At 52.3% G+C, this 17,489-nt stretch overlaps 1 protein-coding gene across 23 annotated transcripts in view; it reads right to left on the bottom strand.

The window, feature by feature from the left end:
- The window catches only part of LOC105463938 (Ral GEF with PH domain and SH3 binding motif 1), a 309,104-nt gene that overhangs the window by 22,918 nt on the left and 268,697 nt on the right, over window positions 1–17,489 (bottom strand). For 16 of the 23 annotated variants that reach the window (XM_011711384.2, XM_011711385.3, XM_071078830.1 and 13 more), the window contains 3 exons: window positions 6,384–6,510; window positions 4,894–5,051; window positions 2,480–2,531 (listed from right to left, as the gene is read on the bottom strand). In XM_011711384.2, coding sequence (XP_011709686.1) covers window positions 2,480–2,531; window positions 4,894–5,051; window positions 6,384–6,510 — 337 coding nt within the window. Of the gene's footprint in view, window positions 1–2,479; window positions 2,532–2,892; window positions 2,971–4,893; window positions 5,052–6,383; window positions 6,511–17,489 lie in introns of all 23 variants that reach the window. The other 7 variants (XM_071078837.1, XM_071078835.1, XM_071078836.1 and 4 more) reach the window with 3 other exon arrangements.

The following is a 17,489-nucleotide window of genomic DNA, read 5'->3' as shown; positions in this document are numbered from 1 at the left end:
AAAAAAAAAAAAAAGAGGTAAATCTTCCCCTCCAACTCTCCCGAGGACTCTCCAGGAAGGTCCAGAATGCTCCTGTGCTTTTGCGAGTGTGGATTATTTCAGGGAATGTAAGAGGCAGTGCAGGTGGAGAGGGAGGTCGGTGGCCAAGGGGCAGCTGGCATCTGCTCATCAGGACTGCACGGGGCCCGGGTCTCGAACAGAGGAGACATCGCAGGCCCACTGGCATCCTCTAAAGCAGGTGGCCTCCTGCTCCCCTCAGCAAGGTGGGGCTGGGCCAAAAGTCATCCTCAGAGGATGAGAAACAGGACATCCTCCCTGCAGGGCTGTTTCAAGGCTGCTGGAGGCAGAGCTGGGCATCTGCGCCAGCCATGAGACCAGTGCTTGGAAGAGATCCCCAAATCACTTATTCTAGACATTCAGATGGATAGTGATCTAAATGCTATGAAATGCTGTGGCCTATAGTGATCACGACAGCATTGCAAACAGCATCATCTCCCTGGGACAAGGAATTCTCCCTCACCATCCTCCTTCCTAGAAGCTCTGATCTCAGTCATGAGTACTTAGCAGGAACTATATCCACTGCACCCTCAGTAACTAGTGTGGTGTCTGGCAGGGAGCAGTTGCTTCATAGCTACTGAATGAATGAATGAGTGAATGAAGGAATGAGTGAGTGAAAGAAAGAAAGAATGAATGAATGAATGAACAGCAGGTCCAGATCTAGCTGCTATTCAGGATCTGTGCCTCTGATTGCCATTTGATGTCTTCTCATTGGCCTGAGGCCAGGGGAGGTGCTGGCTTGCCTGAAAGCCATCTCCCTCAGGGTGTCCCCAGGAGTCCCCTGACTGGTGCTGAGAGTTCTGGAGTCTGCCCTTGTGCCTGTCTGGTTCTCTTCCCCACTGCTGGGGTGGCTCCCAGGGTGAAAGCTACTGGCCCATTTGCCTGAGCAACCCCGATAGGTGGGGAGGGAAAAGAGAGAGCCTCTGAGGGCTGGCATATCGTCACTCCCCCACCACCCCCCATCTTGGGTTTCACAGGCAGACAGATGGACTGACCAATATGGGGCAGTCCCCGTATCTGGCCAAGCTGTGGAGCAGTGATGAAGAGGTGGCTCACTGGTCAGGAGGCTGTTGGGTGTGGCTCAGCTCTGTCCACACCAGAGTGTGGAGCAGGTAAGTCATTTTACCTCTCTGAGCCTTGTTTTCCACATGTATAAAACGGAGACACTACGAATGGCTGTTGTGCAGGAGTGCTGAGGATTCGGTACATCCACGCACGCAAAGCACCAGGACAGTGCTTGGCACAGGCCATGCTCAACCAAGAACACTGAGCAGCAGACAGCCCCTCTGCCCTGGGAGGAGTTGCTAGGCAGCACTTATCTTCTCTCTGCTCAATTTATGATTATGGGGACTGAGGAGAGAAGCTTCAGTGCCAGAGGAGGAGTGTCTGTGCGCGTGTGTGCATGTGAGTGCTTATGCACACATGTATATGTGTGTGCACACAAATGTGTGAGAGTGTACATGCATGCATGCATATGTACATGTGTGACAGTGTGGTTATGTGAATGTGTACACAAGCTCATGTGTGAGCGTGCGCCTGTGTATGTGAGACTGCATGCATAGGTGAGTGCAAGTGTACAGTGTGTGCATGGGTATATGTGAGTGTGTAGGGCGTGTATATGTGAGTATGCATGTGCATGTGTGTGTGTACGTCCAGGGCCCTGGATACTGGTGCATACCTGCCTTTCCTGGACATTCTGTGTCACTGGATGCTTCCAGCCTCCCCTCAGACCCTGAGTCGCCATGATGCCCTTCACCCCTGGTGGTGCCATGGCTGTGGGGGCACCCCCTTTACAGTGTCCCCCGCCTTCCTAGAGATCACCTGGCTCCTGGCACAGGAAAACACCAGTACATGGAGCTCTGCGATGGGAATTCCTGAGCAGGAGGCCTGGGGCCCTGACTGACAGGCTCTCCCAGGAGCCGAAGCTTGGGATCCTCAAGGGATCCTCAAGGGAGGCTGTGGCCACTTCCCTGTCACCAGTGCCTAGCAGGGTGGGGGTCAATAAATACCCAAGGCCTGAGGCCATTAGGCTGCAATATTCTCAGACCCCACCAGGCGGAGCCACATGCCCATCTCAAGACCAGGCCACTTCTTAGGCTTCCGGTTTCAAGAACCCACACTTTTGACCAAATCTACTCCCAGGCCTCCTGCAGCTGTGCCGGAGGAAGAGACTCCTGGATCAGAGGAGGTGTGGGGCTGCTCAAAGCATGGGGGCTGGGGCCCCGACACCCATCCTACTCTTCCATCCTCCCTCCTGGTCAGCCCTGCCCTGGCCAGGCTGCTGGAGGAGCCACAGAGCAGCCTCACCGAGGCCAGCATGGGGTGGGTGGGGCAGGGCCCGTCCCTGCCCGGGGCCTGTCTTCAGCTCCCTGGGCCCTGAGCACCGCCCCTGGGAGGGAGGCCATGCTGAGGCCACACTCACCTTTCCAGCCCTGAAGACATCTCTTCACTAAACTCTGAGCTCTCACTACTGCCTGGAAAAGGAACACAGGTCAATGAGCACAACGGCCTCACAGAAGAGGGGCCCGTCCTCCCGGGTCAGGCCCCTGAGCTCACAGAAGTGCCATAGAAACTGCTTCCTCACATTGGGAGCCTCGATGTACTCGAGTTTTTGCTGCTGCTTGTTCTAACTCTGCTCTGGGAGGGTCAAAGAACCACCCCATCCCACTGTTCCAGGCAGGTCCGCTACTACCTTCCCACTGCCCCCGAGGGCCGCAGCTAACTGCCCACTGGCCCGCTGGGGTCTGGGTCTTCAGGCTTTCTTCTGGGCCTGACCTGGCTCCACCACTGCCTCCCTTCTGGCCCACATGAAGCCAGGGCTAGAACAGGCCTCACCTGGTGAGGCCAAATGAGCACCTCTTCCTCTTCCACAAGGGTCAGGGCTTGACTAGACGCTGGTCACAGCGCAGGTACCTGGCATTAGACAGAAGCCTCAAGGGAGAGCCCCTGCAAACCCCTGGCCAGTGGGGTCACAGAGAGGGGCTGGGTCCCACCGTTTTGCTACCTATTTCTCCTTCAGGCCTGTCCCTCTGGGCTGAATGGGTGACCCTGCTTCTCCCAGGCTCTCTAAGCCCTCTTGAAGGAGAGACTTTCTCCTGTCACCCAAGCATCCACGCGCAATGCTTCTGGACTGTCTCTCAGACCTCAGAGGCTCTGAGGTTCAGTGCTCTTTGCCTGAAAGAGCACCGAGGCCGAGCACTGGGAAAGCAGGAGGGAGGGGATCCCAGGCCCCTTGGCATCTGTCTGAGTAATGGCCCTCATCACAGAGGGGAGGACCAGCCCAGCTCCCAACAGGGCACATGCACACATGGCCACTTAATCAGGGCTTTTGGCCCCAAACAGAAAACCAGTTTCAATTCCCCAACTTGAGGAGCCGGGAACCAAACAACCTTGTGATCTCCTGTCTGGACGCTGGACAGCTCTGCATCTGACTCCGTTTTCTGTCTCAGGAAGAGCAAGGCCTGGACTCAGACACAGCTCAGAAAGTTTTCTGGACATAAAACAGCTGTTCTGCTGAGTGCTGTTGGGCCGGCATTCCCCAGAGGGCATTCCTCAGAACCCAGTCCCATTCCAAGGAAGAGGGTCCCATGACCAAAGAATGTGGACACTGTGGACTCTGATGCCTTCTTAGAGGACTCCTCCCACCCACCAGCACAGCCGCATCTCTGGGAAGAAATCTGCACACCTTTGCTCAGCCCAGCCTTTCCCCACGCATGACCTGGAACTCTTCTCCCAAGGCGCACCTCAGAACCCTGGACACATTGTCCTGAGCCATCGTATAACCCTGATTGGCTCCAAACAGGATGACCTCCTCTGAGGACAGAGGCAGACACAGAACATGCTTGTCAGAATTCCAGGGCGTGGGAGACGGCGACCCCTGGACTCATATTGCCCACGCCCTCTGAGACTGACTTGCTTTCACAGGGACGTGGGAGTGATTCCTGCCTGTTTCTCCTGTCCCCTCCCGCCCCCTGCCCTGGGCCCTCTGCCCTGCAGTCCTCACAAAATCAACTCCCAGCTCGGCAACTGGTCTAACCACCAGCTGTGGGAGGACTCCCTGCTAAGGGAAGCTGACAGACACACAGACACACAGACCACAAAGGCATAGGCACACTGAAAGGCAACAGGCACCAGAGAGAGCACTGGCCTGATGGCAGTATTAACAGGATGGTGCCCACCTGTCTCAGCTGACCTGGGTACTGCAGGGGTACAGACCTACAACCAGAGCTCAACACCAGCCTGAGTCCTAATGTCAAGTTCTTCCTATCCCAGCCTCAGCAGCACAATTTCTGTCTCTTCTGTTGCCATAGCACCATGTCTGGCTGACACTCAGTGATGCAATTTCATCCCTGAACATCAGCTTTTCATCCTCCCTCCTTCTAGCTCCCATTGAAGACAAGTACGCAGTGAGAACCCTGTAGCCACCCAGCTACCCTCCCTGGCAGCCTCTCCTGCTTTGCCCTGCAGGGCCCTGTGGGTCATGATCCCTTAGGGACAGAAGCCTGACTGTGGTCCAGTCTGGTCTAGGGAGTTGCCAGCCAGTAGCAGCTGGTCTCAGGAAAGGGTTTGGCTGCTTTTTCTACCTGCCTGCCATGCCACCAGCAGGATGACGACAGATCCAGGGCTCTTCATGAAGCCCACGAGGCTAGGAGACAAGGGTTTCCCTGGCTCTGGGTGGTTCCTGCAGGCAGCCACCTCTGTAGGGAGGTGAGGGGCCACTGGGTCCCCCAGAATGATAGCGCCACTGGGCATGTCACAGTGACACAGAGACAGACACGGAGCACACACTGGGCCTACAGCCCACCAGCCTATCATGTGCAGGCCGGAGACGCTTACCTAGGGAGAGTCCATTGGTGACAGCAGAGGAGGAGGTCAGGGCCAGGCCCCTTCGGGGGCTGCGGGACTCTAGGACACTGTCGTCCAGTAGGTGCCTTGCTTTCTCCGATGGGAATGTCGCACTTTTACTCTCAACTACACTCAACTGACACATCATACTGGAAAACGGAAAGGAAGAAAGAAGGCAAAGCTCCTTATCTATGGAGTGACAGTGGTTACACCTGCCTGGGGGCCAGAGCAGATGGTGCAGCTGCAGGAAAAAGGCCTCCACCCAGAGCCATGGTGTAGCCCAGGCTCTGTCCTCTCTCATGCCATGACCTTGGGCAAGTCACATCCTTTCTCTGAGCCTCAGTTTCTCCATCCATGCAATGGGGATAACGATACTTGCCCTGCCTGTCTCCCAGGTGGCTATGAGGCTCGAGTGAGCAGATGCTGCTTCTGAGTGATGAGGCCGCACAGGTGAGTGGCAGTGGGCCTGTGGCCAGGATGTCTGCTCCTGGAGTCACACGCACCTGGTCCAGGCCCTTGCTCCGATGTTTTTCCACCATTGCAAGGAACTTCACCTTGTTGAACCTCATTAGACTCATTCTCAAAATATGTAATAATAGCACCCACCTCAGAGGCCTGCATGGGGACTCAGGGAGATCATGCTTGACAGGCATGTGCAGAGTGTCTAGCACAGAGGGCTGCTTAACACTCAGAGAGCAACTCTTTCTCCTCCAGCCTTGGAGCTCCTCCAGGACCTGCCTGGGCTGGGCTGAGGCTTGTGCCTTGGAAGTGGTAGATAGGTAGGTAGGTAGGTAGGTAGGTAGGTAGGTAGGTAGGTAGGTAGATAGGTAGGTAGGGAAGGAGGAAGGGAGGGAGGGAGGGAAGAAGGAAGGAAAGGAAGGAAGGAGGAAGGGAGGGAGGGAGGGAAGAAGGGAGGAAAGGAAGGAAGAAAGGAAGGAAGGAAGGGACCATCTGTTCGGAAGCCTCTGCCTAATGCCCTGGAGACACAGGCACAGTTGCCCCAGCCATGCCGAGGATTCACGCATGTCCCCCAGCTATTGGGCCCCACAGGGCTGATGAGCCAGCAGGTTCACTGCTCTGTAGGCAGATACCATGAGAAACTGAACACCGCCCTGGATGACAATCACTGGTGTCCACTGGACTTTGGGGTTTTTCCATGAGTCATTAACTGGGCTTGGGCAAATTCTCTGGAATGTCACTGCTACTTCCCTGCCCTTCCCTGTACCCTTCCTCCATCAGCTGCTGAGCCTGAGACACCTGTCAGCGGTGTGGAGTCAGTGCTGCCACAGTGCCCCTCAGCTCTTCCCAAGCTCACACCAGCCTCAGGAAAGTGCACTGGCCAGGATTCCAAGGGCTCTCATCAGCAACTCCCAGAACAGGGCAGGGGAGGGACCCAGTCAGCAAGTGTTTCCCTGCACTGTGCCCAGGCCCACGTGCAGGACGGTCTGAAGCCCGGGGGGAGGGCTTGCTCAGTCACCCACTTGTTGCCTAAGCTGTGGCTCTTCCTGTGTCTGGGGACTGGAGGTGTGGGGAGGCTGCCAGCAACAGACGTATCAGGACAGGTGGGCCTCCGGCTGAACCTCGCAGAACCAGAGCCAGCAGAGGGACCTGCAAACAGAGCAGAGAGAGCAACAACAGGGGTTATGATGGGAGGGTGAGGGGCTGCGCAGGCTGGGTTGGGGTGTGGAGGCGGTCCCCGGTTTGGAGTACGGCAACTGGCCCAGCTGTCACAGATGGGGCAAGGTTCATAGGAGCCCTGTAGCTTCTTACTCATTAGATATCGATCCTTCACTCTCCATACAGTAATTGACTCCCAAGGCTGACAACCAACTCTCAGGATGGTCAACGTCCTGCTGTGCATGGCACCCCCTGGCCAAAGGGAGGGCACCATGGATGGACATGGGGATAAGCAGCCTAGTCTTGGCCCTGCTACCCCATGGCATGACTTATCCAAGGACACCCAGCTGGTGAACAGAGGTGAGACTTCAAAGTGTGTCTTCTAGGCCGGGTGTGGTGGCTCATGCCTGCAATCCCAGCAATTTGGGAGGCCAAGGCAGGCAGACCACCTGAGGTCAGGTGTTCGAAACCAGCCTGGCCAACATGGTGAAACCTCGTCTCTACTAAAAATACAAACATCAGCCAGGTTTGGTGGCACACACCTGTAATCCCAGCTACACGGGAGGCTGAGGCAGAAGAATCACTTGAACCCGGGAGGTGGAGGTTGCAGTGAGCTGAGATTGTGCCACTGCACTCCAGCCTGGGCGACAGAGTGAGACTCCGTCTCAAAAAAAAAAAAAAAAAAAAAAAAAGTGTGTCTTCTAACACCAAGTCCATTTCCTTACCCCTGAGCTCTTATACAGCTACTTTCTGGTCTCTGTGTACTCATTAAAAACAAAGGGGCAAGAGCACAGCTAGACAGATAGGGTTCAGATCTTAGGTCTTTCATGTGCTACCTGGGACCATGGATAGGTTACTGAACTTATTCCTTGAGCCTCAGTTTCCTCATCTGAAAAGTGGGAATGATTCAACTCACCTTGCAGGTGGTCAGAAGAAGTCCATGAGGTAATGTTCGCAGACTTTCATAGTTTTTAGCCCTCATACTTAATTTATTATGGTAATTATTACCATGTCCTTCTCAACCCAGTCATGGGGCTAACAGGTCACCAGAGCCAGGGAGTTAGGGGTGCAAACCTCACTGCACTCAATATACAGAGACTGAGGCCGAATCCTTCACGCTGGCCACATCTTCAGCTATGTCTGGAGGAATGTGACCCTGGCCACCGTGGCACTCTTTAGTTTGTCTGGCTTGCGAAGGGAGATCTTTAAGGGAGGTGACTCCAAAGGCTCGCCTAGCTCTGGCTATCTGGGCCAGGCACCAGGGGTGGCTGCTGCCAGCTGAGTGCTCACTTCCCATGAATTGCCTCCTCTGCCGTCCCTTCTCCTTCCCAACCCCACTCTGCACAGGCACCTTCTCCTTCATCTGCCCCCACCAATCCCTTTATTAGGCCTTAGCCAATTTTCTTATTCTCAATAACATTCCAACATGTCACTTCTTTCCTTAGTGCCCCCAGGCAACTCCAAGACCCCAAACCTTTCCAATGCTGCCACTCTTTACTTCAGTGACAACACTGGTTGTCAGGTGGGACCTCTCTCACAGCCACCCTTGCAGTGGCCACGCACACCTCCATTCACACTGGCCTTCCTGCCAGGCCGGGGCCCATCTCTTCTCTCAGGTCCTACCCATCTCCTCTGAGAATTCACTGCCTCACTTTCCCCTTCTCTCTCTGACTCCTTCCCCCAGCCTATAGGCAAGCTCTAGTCTCTCTTTTTCTGTGAGCCAAGGTCCTTCACTGGGTCTTTTCCCAGCAAATGGAGGTCTGCGCTCCTCTAGTCACTCAGCTCTGACTTCTGTACCTAATGACACGTCCACTGACCTCCTTCTTGCCAAACCAATGAAGGCTTGTCAGCATCTCCCAGAGCCCTTAGTACCTGGTGCTTGGGGTCACTCCTTCTCAACATGCCCTCCTTCCTTGGCGGGCGCTATGCCACACTCTCCTGCTTCTCTCTGTGCCTCTTCAGTCTCTGTCACCACCTCCTCTATGAGCTCCTCCTCCTCCTCTAACACCCTTCATGCTGGAGTTGTCTACACAGGCTTCCCTCTTCAGCTCCTGTTTTTTATTTGATTGGATAGCTGATGACTCTTAAATCTTGACTACAGTCCTCTTTTCTTCTTCTTCTTTTTTTTTTTTTTTTTTTTTTGAGAGGGGGTTTGGCCCTGTCACCCAGATTGGAGTGCAGTAACGCTATGACGGCTCACCGCAGCCTCAACCTCCCCGGCTCACCGGCTCAAGCAACCCTCTCACCTCAGCCTCCTGAGTAGCTGGGACCACAGGACGGTGCCACCAGGCCTGGCCCAGTCCTCTTTTCTGAGCCTGAGACCCATATATCCACCTCTTGGCACTATCCCTCCATCTGCCCTTTCTTAAGATGCACCAAGTGCAAAACAGCTGAGGCTGAGCCTGCAACTCCTTCTTCTGTTTCCAGCCTCGGCTGGAGGCATTGTGTGTTACCCAGTCGCCTGGCCTGGGATGGGAGCCTGCCCTCGGCTCCTCCCACACGGCAACGTGCCTCTTCTCTCCTCCCTTCCCTCCTCACTTGCTGCACAGGCACCAGGGCCTCCAGACTCTGCACAGCCCCTCCCTGCCCACTTCTCTTGTCACTGACTGGTCTGGGCCCCCATATTTTATTGTCTTCCTGCCTCCAGTCTGATCTTCTAAAATCTAACCCAAGCACAGCTTCACAAGTATTTGAAAAACGTGAAGCTGACCATGTCACCGCCTTGCTTGAAACCATCCATGACATGGTGTTCAAAGTTCTTCCTGACCTGGCCATTTAAGCCAATCTTAAAATCCCGATGGAGGCCAGGCACAGTGGCTCATGCCTGTAATCCCAACACTTTGGGAGGCCAAGATGGGCAGATCACGAGGTCAGGAGATCAAGACCATCCTGGCTAACATGGTGAAACTCTGTCTCTACTAGAAATAAAAAAATTAGCCGGGCATGGTGGTGGGTGCCTGTAGTCCCAGCTACTTGGGAGGCTGAGATAGGAGAATGGCGTGAACCCGGGAGGTGGAGATTGCAGTGAGCCCATATCACGCCACTGCACTCCAGCCTGGGCGACAGAGTGAGACTCCATCTCAAAGAAAAAAAAAAAAAAAATCCTGATGCAAAAGAAAAGGAATAAAGTAGCCAAGACTATTCTGAAGAAAAACAGTGCAAGACTTGCCCTACTGGATGGCAGAACAAAACCTAAAGCAGTAGTATTTAAACAGTGTGGTACTAGGCATGGATGCAGACACAGTTCAGTGACTACAAACTGAGAGCCCGACCTGCTTCCTGATGGTGGTGGCATTACCAGTCAGTGGGGAAAGGAGGAACTTTTCAGGATGGGGGCAAAACCACTGGGTTTCATGCGGAAAAAGACAAAATTAGAGTCCTGCCTTATGTTAAGCAAGTGGATTAATGTGACAAATGTGAAACGCAAAACTACTGGGAAAAAAATAGGAGACAACCATTATAATCTTGCAGAAAGGGAAGAAAGAAAAAACTCAAATCCTAAAGGAAAAGGTGAATAAATCTGACAACATTTAAATGTCTGTACCAAAACAACCAACCAAAAATGACATCAAAATCAGTGTTAAAAGGTGAGTCATAGTGTGGGAGAAGGTATGTGTCACCCCTAAACCAACACAGGATTAGCTTTCAGATATACAGAGAACTTCAAATATCTTTAAGAATGGGCAAACCACACAGAGAGAACAAGCAAAAGATATGAAAGGCATATCCAAGGAACAGAATCTCCAAATGGCCAGTAACAATAAGGAAAGACGCTTAACCCCACTGGTAATAATGGAAATGCAAATGAGAGCAAAAGGAGGTATCTATTTATTCCAACAGATGGTAAAAAACAATAAAAAATTTAGCTTGACAATGTATTGCATTGGCAGAGGTGGAGGAACAGGAACTCTAGTTTGGGGCTTATATGCAGGTAAAATATTTGGAAAGCAATGAGCAATGCTGAATAAAGGAAGATTCCCCGCCTTTTATACCTGGTGATTCTAATTTAGGTTTTTACTCTAGAGAAACTCTTGCATATATACATGGGGAGCCACATATACGAGGATGCTCAAGGTGGCATTGTGCGTCATTCCAAAAAAGCTGAAACAGGCTACATGCCCATCAGTAGGGAAACAGATACATGAGCTGTGGTTTATTTAGTCAACAAATTTTACAAAGAGAAGACGACACTGCATCTACAGGTATCAATATAGATAAATCGTAAAAACTTAAGTTTCAGCTTGGGCAATATAGTGAAATCCCATCTCTAAAAAAAAAATACAAAACCTAGCCCAGTATGGTGGTGTGCACCTGCAGTCGCAGCTACTCAGGAGGCTGAGGTGGGAGGACTGCTTGAACCCAGGAGGTGGAGGTTGAAGTGAGCTGATAACATGCCACTGCACTCCAGCCTGGACAACTGAGTGAGACCTTGTCTCAAAAAACAAACAAACAAACCAACCCCAAAACTTATGTTAAGTAGAGAGAGTAAGTTGTAAAATAATGTTTATGGCATTATGCCACTTAGGTCAAATTTTTAAAACACACAAAACAACAGTATATATGTTTACACATAAGTATGCAGTAAAACGCAAAACCTGCACAAGAATAATGCAAATCAGCACAGCAGTTACCTGTAAGGAGGAAAGGGAAATGATGCAGGATGGGGGTAAGGGGCCTTCCCTCCATCTGTAGTATTATTACTTAAAGAAATATGTGGTGAACCTGGCAAAATGTTAACTGCTGCTAAATACGGATGGTGGGGACAATGGGTATTCCCTATGCATTAACTATTTCATTATTTAAAGTGAGACTACTTTAAAAATAGTGGTCACCTACTCTGTGCCAGGTGCTGTGCTGGAATCTCCATCTGCCCGTCCAGATTTGTCCTCCACCCTTCTCCACCCTGTGCCATGGACCAGCGGGCTGCACATGGGGCTAGGTCAGTGGGCTCCCTGGCTCCCTCTGGCTCCTCACTGGCTTAGGCTGATGGGTAGCAGGCTGGGGCACTGCCTCCTCTGGCTCCCTCCCGGCGGAGTCACTCCTGAGAGGTGGCAGTCTGTTTCTAACCCTGGGGTACTGAGCTGTCCTTTGGGGTCCCCATACTCTGCCCACATCTTTGTAAATACCCCATTCTGAAACTCTCTTCCAACCACCCAACTTGAGTGTGTCATCTGTGTTTGCCTTGACCCTGTAGTGCCTTCACATTTAGTCCACACAGCACTCCTCTGAGGTCTATATTATTAGCTTCAACTTGCAAGTAGAGTAGTAGAAGCTCAGTGGGTAGGCATCAAGCATGTGTCTAGGACCTGGCTGGCGATGGGGTTAGGTTCAAGTCTAGGCCTTGTGAGTGCATGGAGCAGACACCTGGGACCACCTGCCAGGCACCTTCTCAGGAAGCACATTCTCCTCCCACTGATGTAGACAGGGGAGGCAATGCCAGTCCAAAGCGGCCTTGCCTGTGGCCCCAGCTGATGGGTCTACGAGTGGACACCCTCCCCAGGACTTTTGGATTTGAGCCTAGAAAGCATTAGAGGACAATCTCTGTTTGATGAATGAGAAATAAGGATGGCCATGTTTCCCTGCTTGTGGTGAGGGAATCTGATCTGTGGTGACAGAAAAGGAAAGTAACCTCACTGAGTGAGGCCACAAAGCAAGGTGGAAGAGAGGTCTGTTTCAGTTGTTCCTGACACCCAGTGTATCCCTGGCCTGGCTGTTCAGCCCTCCTTGGTTTCTGTGAGCCAATGGTTCCTTTTTCTTTTTTTTTTTTGGAGACAGTCTTGCTCTGTCACCCAGGCTGGAGTGCAGTGGTGCCATCTTGGCTCTCTGCAACCTCCACCTCCTGCATTCAAGTGACTCTCATGCCTTAACCTCCCAAGTAGCTGGGATTACAGGCAAACGCCACAATGCCTGACTACATTTTTTTTTTTTTTTTTTTGTATTTTTAGTAGAGACAGGTTTCTTTAGTAGAGACGAGGTTTTGAGACCCTGTTGGCCAGGCTGGTCTCAAGCTCCTGGCCTCAAGTGATCCACTGATCTCAGGCTCCCAGCCGGAATTGCAGGCATGAGCCACTGCACCCAACCCAATGGTTCTTCTTTTGGTTGAAGTCAGCCAGTCTGTCTTTGTTGCTGCAGTTCAAAGAACCTTAACAAAGAGACCCCACCACCCGACACTGACTCTTGGCGCAGCTGCCTAAATAAATTAGCTTGATGGCAGGAGAGAGGGGAGGCTCTCTGAGGCCCCAGTTCCTGCTTTTCAGATGGCATCTCAAGAACAGGATCTGACAGACCAAGCCACAATAATGGAACTGGAGAGGTGTGACTCTAAAGCAAAGGTTCTTGGCCGAGACTTCACAAACCCAGGAGAGGTGTATGGAAGGCCTTTGAGGTGTACAGAGGACTGAAAGTGCAGCTAAGCTTTTGTATGTGTGCATTTTCCTGGCAAGGGATTCCATGTGGTCATCAGCTTCTCTGAGGCTTGGGAGGATCACGAGGTCAGGAGTTCAAGACCAGCCTGGTCAATATGGCGAAACCGTCTCTACTAAAAAATACAAAAAATCAGCCAGGCATGGTGGCACACGCCTATAGTCCCAGCTACTCAGAAGGCTGAGGCAGGAGAATCACCTGAACCCGGGAGATGGAGGTTGCAGTGAGCTGAGATTGCGCCACTGCACTCCAGCCTGGGTAACAAAGTGAGACTCCATCTCAAAAAAAAAAAAAAAAAAAGAGGCTCTAATTCTTAACCAAAGAATGTATCAGAACCATCTGGAGAGAGTGTTAGAAATGGAGTTTCTTGGGCCCACCCCTGGAGACTGATTTTGTGGGCCACAGGTGGGTCTGGGCATTGCCGTCAGCCAAAGCTCTCCAGGTGATGCGGCTGTGCAGCCCGGGGAAGAAACTCTGCTCGAAGCGCTGCAATGCAGGCAGGCTCTGTTCCGAAAGAAACATCTCGTGCAGTTGTCCCAGAGAGGAAAAGGAAGAATGAAAACCATCCTGCTTTGTTTTGGTTTTGCACATATTGCTCAAGAAACGAATCCATGTAGAGGGTGGATCTTGCCTTGTTTATCAGCAGCCGTGTGCAAGGGATTACAGTCTCACTGCCTGAGTCACTCTGGCTCCCACCCTGACTCAGAAAAGTGTTTTCTGAAGGTCAAATTGCATTGCTCCTCCCTTGTGGTTTGGAGTGGACTCCAAGGCTACCTGGTGTTGTGGTAGTAACAATCATGATGACAATTACAACCTAATGAGATGCACCCGGCGCCGTGCTCTGTACCTGTGCCACAACACTTGAGGTGGAAACTCTTAGTAGCCCCATTTTACAGATCCGAAAGTGGGGCTTACAGAGCTACAACACGCTGGAGGCAGGACTTGATCCCAGGTGTGCGGCACTCTTGTGGTGGCTGGGGAGGAAGGCTAACTGTTCAGAGGTCAGGTGCTGGTCAGAACACGAGGAGGGAGGAACACGGTGGCCATATCTGAAGTGATCTAGTAAACAGGAGACACTTCCTCCAGGAAGTCTGTAGTGGGTAAGACCCAGTTACTACCCTTGAGGAAGGGAAGGTGATGGGAATTAGCATCTATTATGCACTGTGTGCCAGACTTGAGTAAACACTTCAAAGTCCTGTTCTTTGACTCCTATGAGGTTAGTAACTTTTATCACCGCCATTTTAAAGGAAGGCTCAGAGGCACTCTGCAGTCACACAGTTGGAAGCTCCAAGTCTCTTCTGGTAACTTCTTTTGGCCCTTCCTGTTCACTCCTGCCTGACTCCTTTTCCCATCTGTCTCCATGTGCTTCCTGCCTCTAGCTCCGATTCCCATGCTCAGTCTCTCCCAAACCCACTGGACTTGCCCTTGGTCTCTTCCATTCAATTCTTGACTCTCCCTGCAGGACTAGGCCTGGATCTGCCCCCTCTTCTTTCGGCTATGGATGGCCCTGGGAGGCATGCCTGGCCTCAGATGCCCCTTGACCCAACTGGAGGAAGGGTGGGGGGCCCAGCAGAAGAGCCTGCAGCTTCCCTGGGCGCCGTTTCAAAGCTGATGCTGCTCCCCCTGCTCTGGGTCTCAGCTCCTCCCCTCTTCTGCATTGTTGACCAACAGCCTGGGTCTGACGAGGAAGCAGAAGAATTCCCATTCAACTGGGCCCCAGGGATGGGGGGCCTCTCTGCCAGTAAATGACACCCTCTGCTACTGAAAGGCCTCATGTGCTTGCCCTGCCAAGCCTGGGGTGGCCACCACGTGACAGCACCAGGGGCACGTGTCTTCTGGGACCGCTTGTGAGCTGGGTGGCTGGCAAGTTTGTTTCTCCATGTCTCGGGGCAGGGGCAAGGGTGTGGGTGGTCATAATGCACCAGGGCTCTGGGCTGGCTGAGCAGAGTACAGTTCCTGCTGCCAGCCCCGATATGGCACGGACAGCTGGAAAAACTGACCATGTGGCTTGACTATCTCAGAGGATTGCTCCGTTTTTCCTCAGCATAATTTTTCCATGAATAATCTTTAAAGCTCTTTAAGTGGCTGTTTCTTTAGCAGTTTTATTGGAACATATGAGAACTGACAGTCTCTGTGGGGAACAAGATATCATGTTGAAAAAAAAATCTGGTTTTCATTACATTTCTTTCAAGAAAGCAACAGGCTGCCCAACAGACCACTCATTGATTGGAAGAGAAAGGAGCCCGGAGCCTCTGAACAACGGCCTTGGAGTGGACAGGATGATGAAGAGTGACGGCAAAGACTCAGGATCTGAAGGCACACAGGCCTGGGCCCCCACCTGTGTCTGCCACTTGCAGGCTAAGTGACCTTGGGCAAGTCACCTCACACCTCTGAACCTGAATTCTACATCTGCGAAACAGGAATGGTGACCCTGACTGACAGCCTCCCTGTGAGGAATAAACCATACAGCATCCCTCCCTCCTTCATGTGACCAACTTTTCCTGAGCCCTGACCTTGGGCCTGCCCCCGGGGCAGGAGCCGGAGATACTACACTGGATTAGAAAGATGAGTTTCTAGTCAAGTGTGGGAGAGAGAGAAGTAGCCAGGTCATTAGACCAGGAGAGACATCTACTTTTACATGAGAATAGTAACAATAATAAATATGGTAAAGGCAACAACTATACCAATAATATAACTACAACAATAACGATGGTAATAATGACAGTAGCTAATGTTTACTGAGCATCTACAAAGTGCTAGGAACTGTGATAAATGCTTAGTACACCTGATCTTATTTAAGCCTCACATTAACACTGCCATGCAAGTACTGTTGCCATCTTACTTTTAGGATGTAGAACTGGACGAGGGAAGAGTTCAGGAACTTGCCCGGGTGAGCAGTCAGTGAACAGGATAGCCCTGAGCACGGTGCACGTGAGAACACAGAGGGGACCCCTGGAGGGTCTGATGTCCAGGCAGGTGCAAGAGCTCCAGCAGGAGCAGTGATGGATGCAGACAGAAGAGCATGTGCATAGACCTGGGGTGACAGAGAGCCGGGCCTTTGAAGAAGCCTGGAGTTCAATGAGGGGAAGGTGTAGAGATTTTTAGGAAGGGGCACTGATGCGTTCAGATGTGTACCCTAGAAAGTTTGCTTTGGTTGGAGAGCAACTGGATGTTGCTTGACACCAAGACTTGACACCACAGGCTGGGGGTATGGAGGGAGGGGGACTTGAGGTGACCGTCAGTGGAGTGGTATCCTTGGTACTGTCAGGTTTTGGGGACATGATGAGAAGTTCATTTTGGGATTGATGTCTGGAGGCCACTGGGTAGATGAGGAAGACATGTGTTTGGGACGGGAAGCCTCGTTCCCACGGATTTCCAGCAGCATCCAAGTGGCCTGCCTGGGACAGCACTGCCCTATTGAAGCAGCCTGGCAGCCCTGCCGCCGCTCACAGAGGCACTTTCCAAGTATCGCACATCGGAAATTAATGGGAGGCAGCTGTGGCAGAAGGGAAACTACTCAGCTTGGAGTCACAAGACTTGGGTTCCAGTCCAGCCTCTGCCCCCCACGCTGAGCTGGGATCTCACAGTCAGGTCTCATCCTTCGGAGCCTACGTTTTCTCATTGGAGAAGGGGGCTTGACAACTGTGCAACTGGGTGCTCTTGCAGGTGCACTCTGAGCCTCTGGTGCACAGGGTGACTTTTGCCTAATGTGAAGGGGGCTCAGTGTCCTCAGTGTCCCTCCTGCCCATGCTGAGAATCCGGTTCCCAAGGACTCAGGCCCTCTCCAGGTCTGCCAGACTCTGTGTCTTTCCAGGACACCGGGGCCCCTCTGCACAGAAAGTCTGTGTTGAAACCCTTCTCTGGCCAGGTTTCACAGTGGAGCCTGGGAGCTGGTCACTTTCACATTCACACACATTGTTTCTCATACATGCAGCTCTCACGAGTTCTCCCTGACAGCCAAGAGCTGTCTCACACATCACTCAGAGGGCTCAGTTCATTTCCTTTTCTTTTTTTTCTTGAGACAGGGTCTTACTCTGTCATCCAAGCTGGAGCGCAGTGGTACAATCATGGCTCCCTGCAGCCTCCACCTCCTGGGATCAAGCGATCTCGCCTAAGCCCTGAGGAGCTGGGGTTGTGGGCACGCGCCACCATGCCCAGATAATTTGTATACTTTTGTAGAGATGTAGTTTTGCCATGTTGCCCAGGCTGGTCTTAAATTCCTAGGCTCAAGCGATCCTCCTGCTTCAGCTTCCCAAAGTGCTGGGATTACAGGTGTGAGCCACTGCACCTGGTTGACCTTGATCATTTCTTTCTGCAAATGGCATCCAATCACCCATCCTAGGGCAGATTCCTAGGCCACGGGGAGCACGGAGCAGCAGATGCTGGGGCAGCGCGGAGCAGCAGATGCTGGGGGAGCTGCTGGTACTCGTGAGGAGCTGGGCCGCATCCAGGCAGGGAGTTGGCCAGAGGTGGGTTTGAGTCTCACCTCTTCTGCTTGACCTTGACCTTGACGTGACAGATGGGAGACTCCAAGAACAAAGGAGATG

Source organism: Macaca nemestrina, chromosome 14 (genome assembly GCF_043159975.1).
Source record: "Macaca nemestrina isolate mMacNem1 chromosome 14, mMacNem.hap1, whole genome shotgun sequence".
Taxonomy (NCBI): domain Eukaryota; kingdom Metazoa; phylum Chordata; class Mammalia; order Primates; family Cercopithecidae; genus Macaca; species Macaca nemestrina.
The sequence above is the reverse complement of the archived record's forward strand: the minus strand, read 5'-3'. Positions and strand labels throughout refer to the sequence as shown.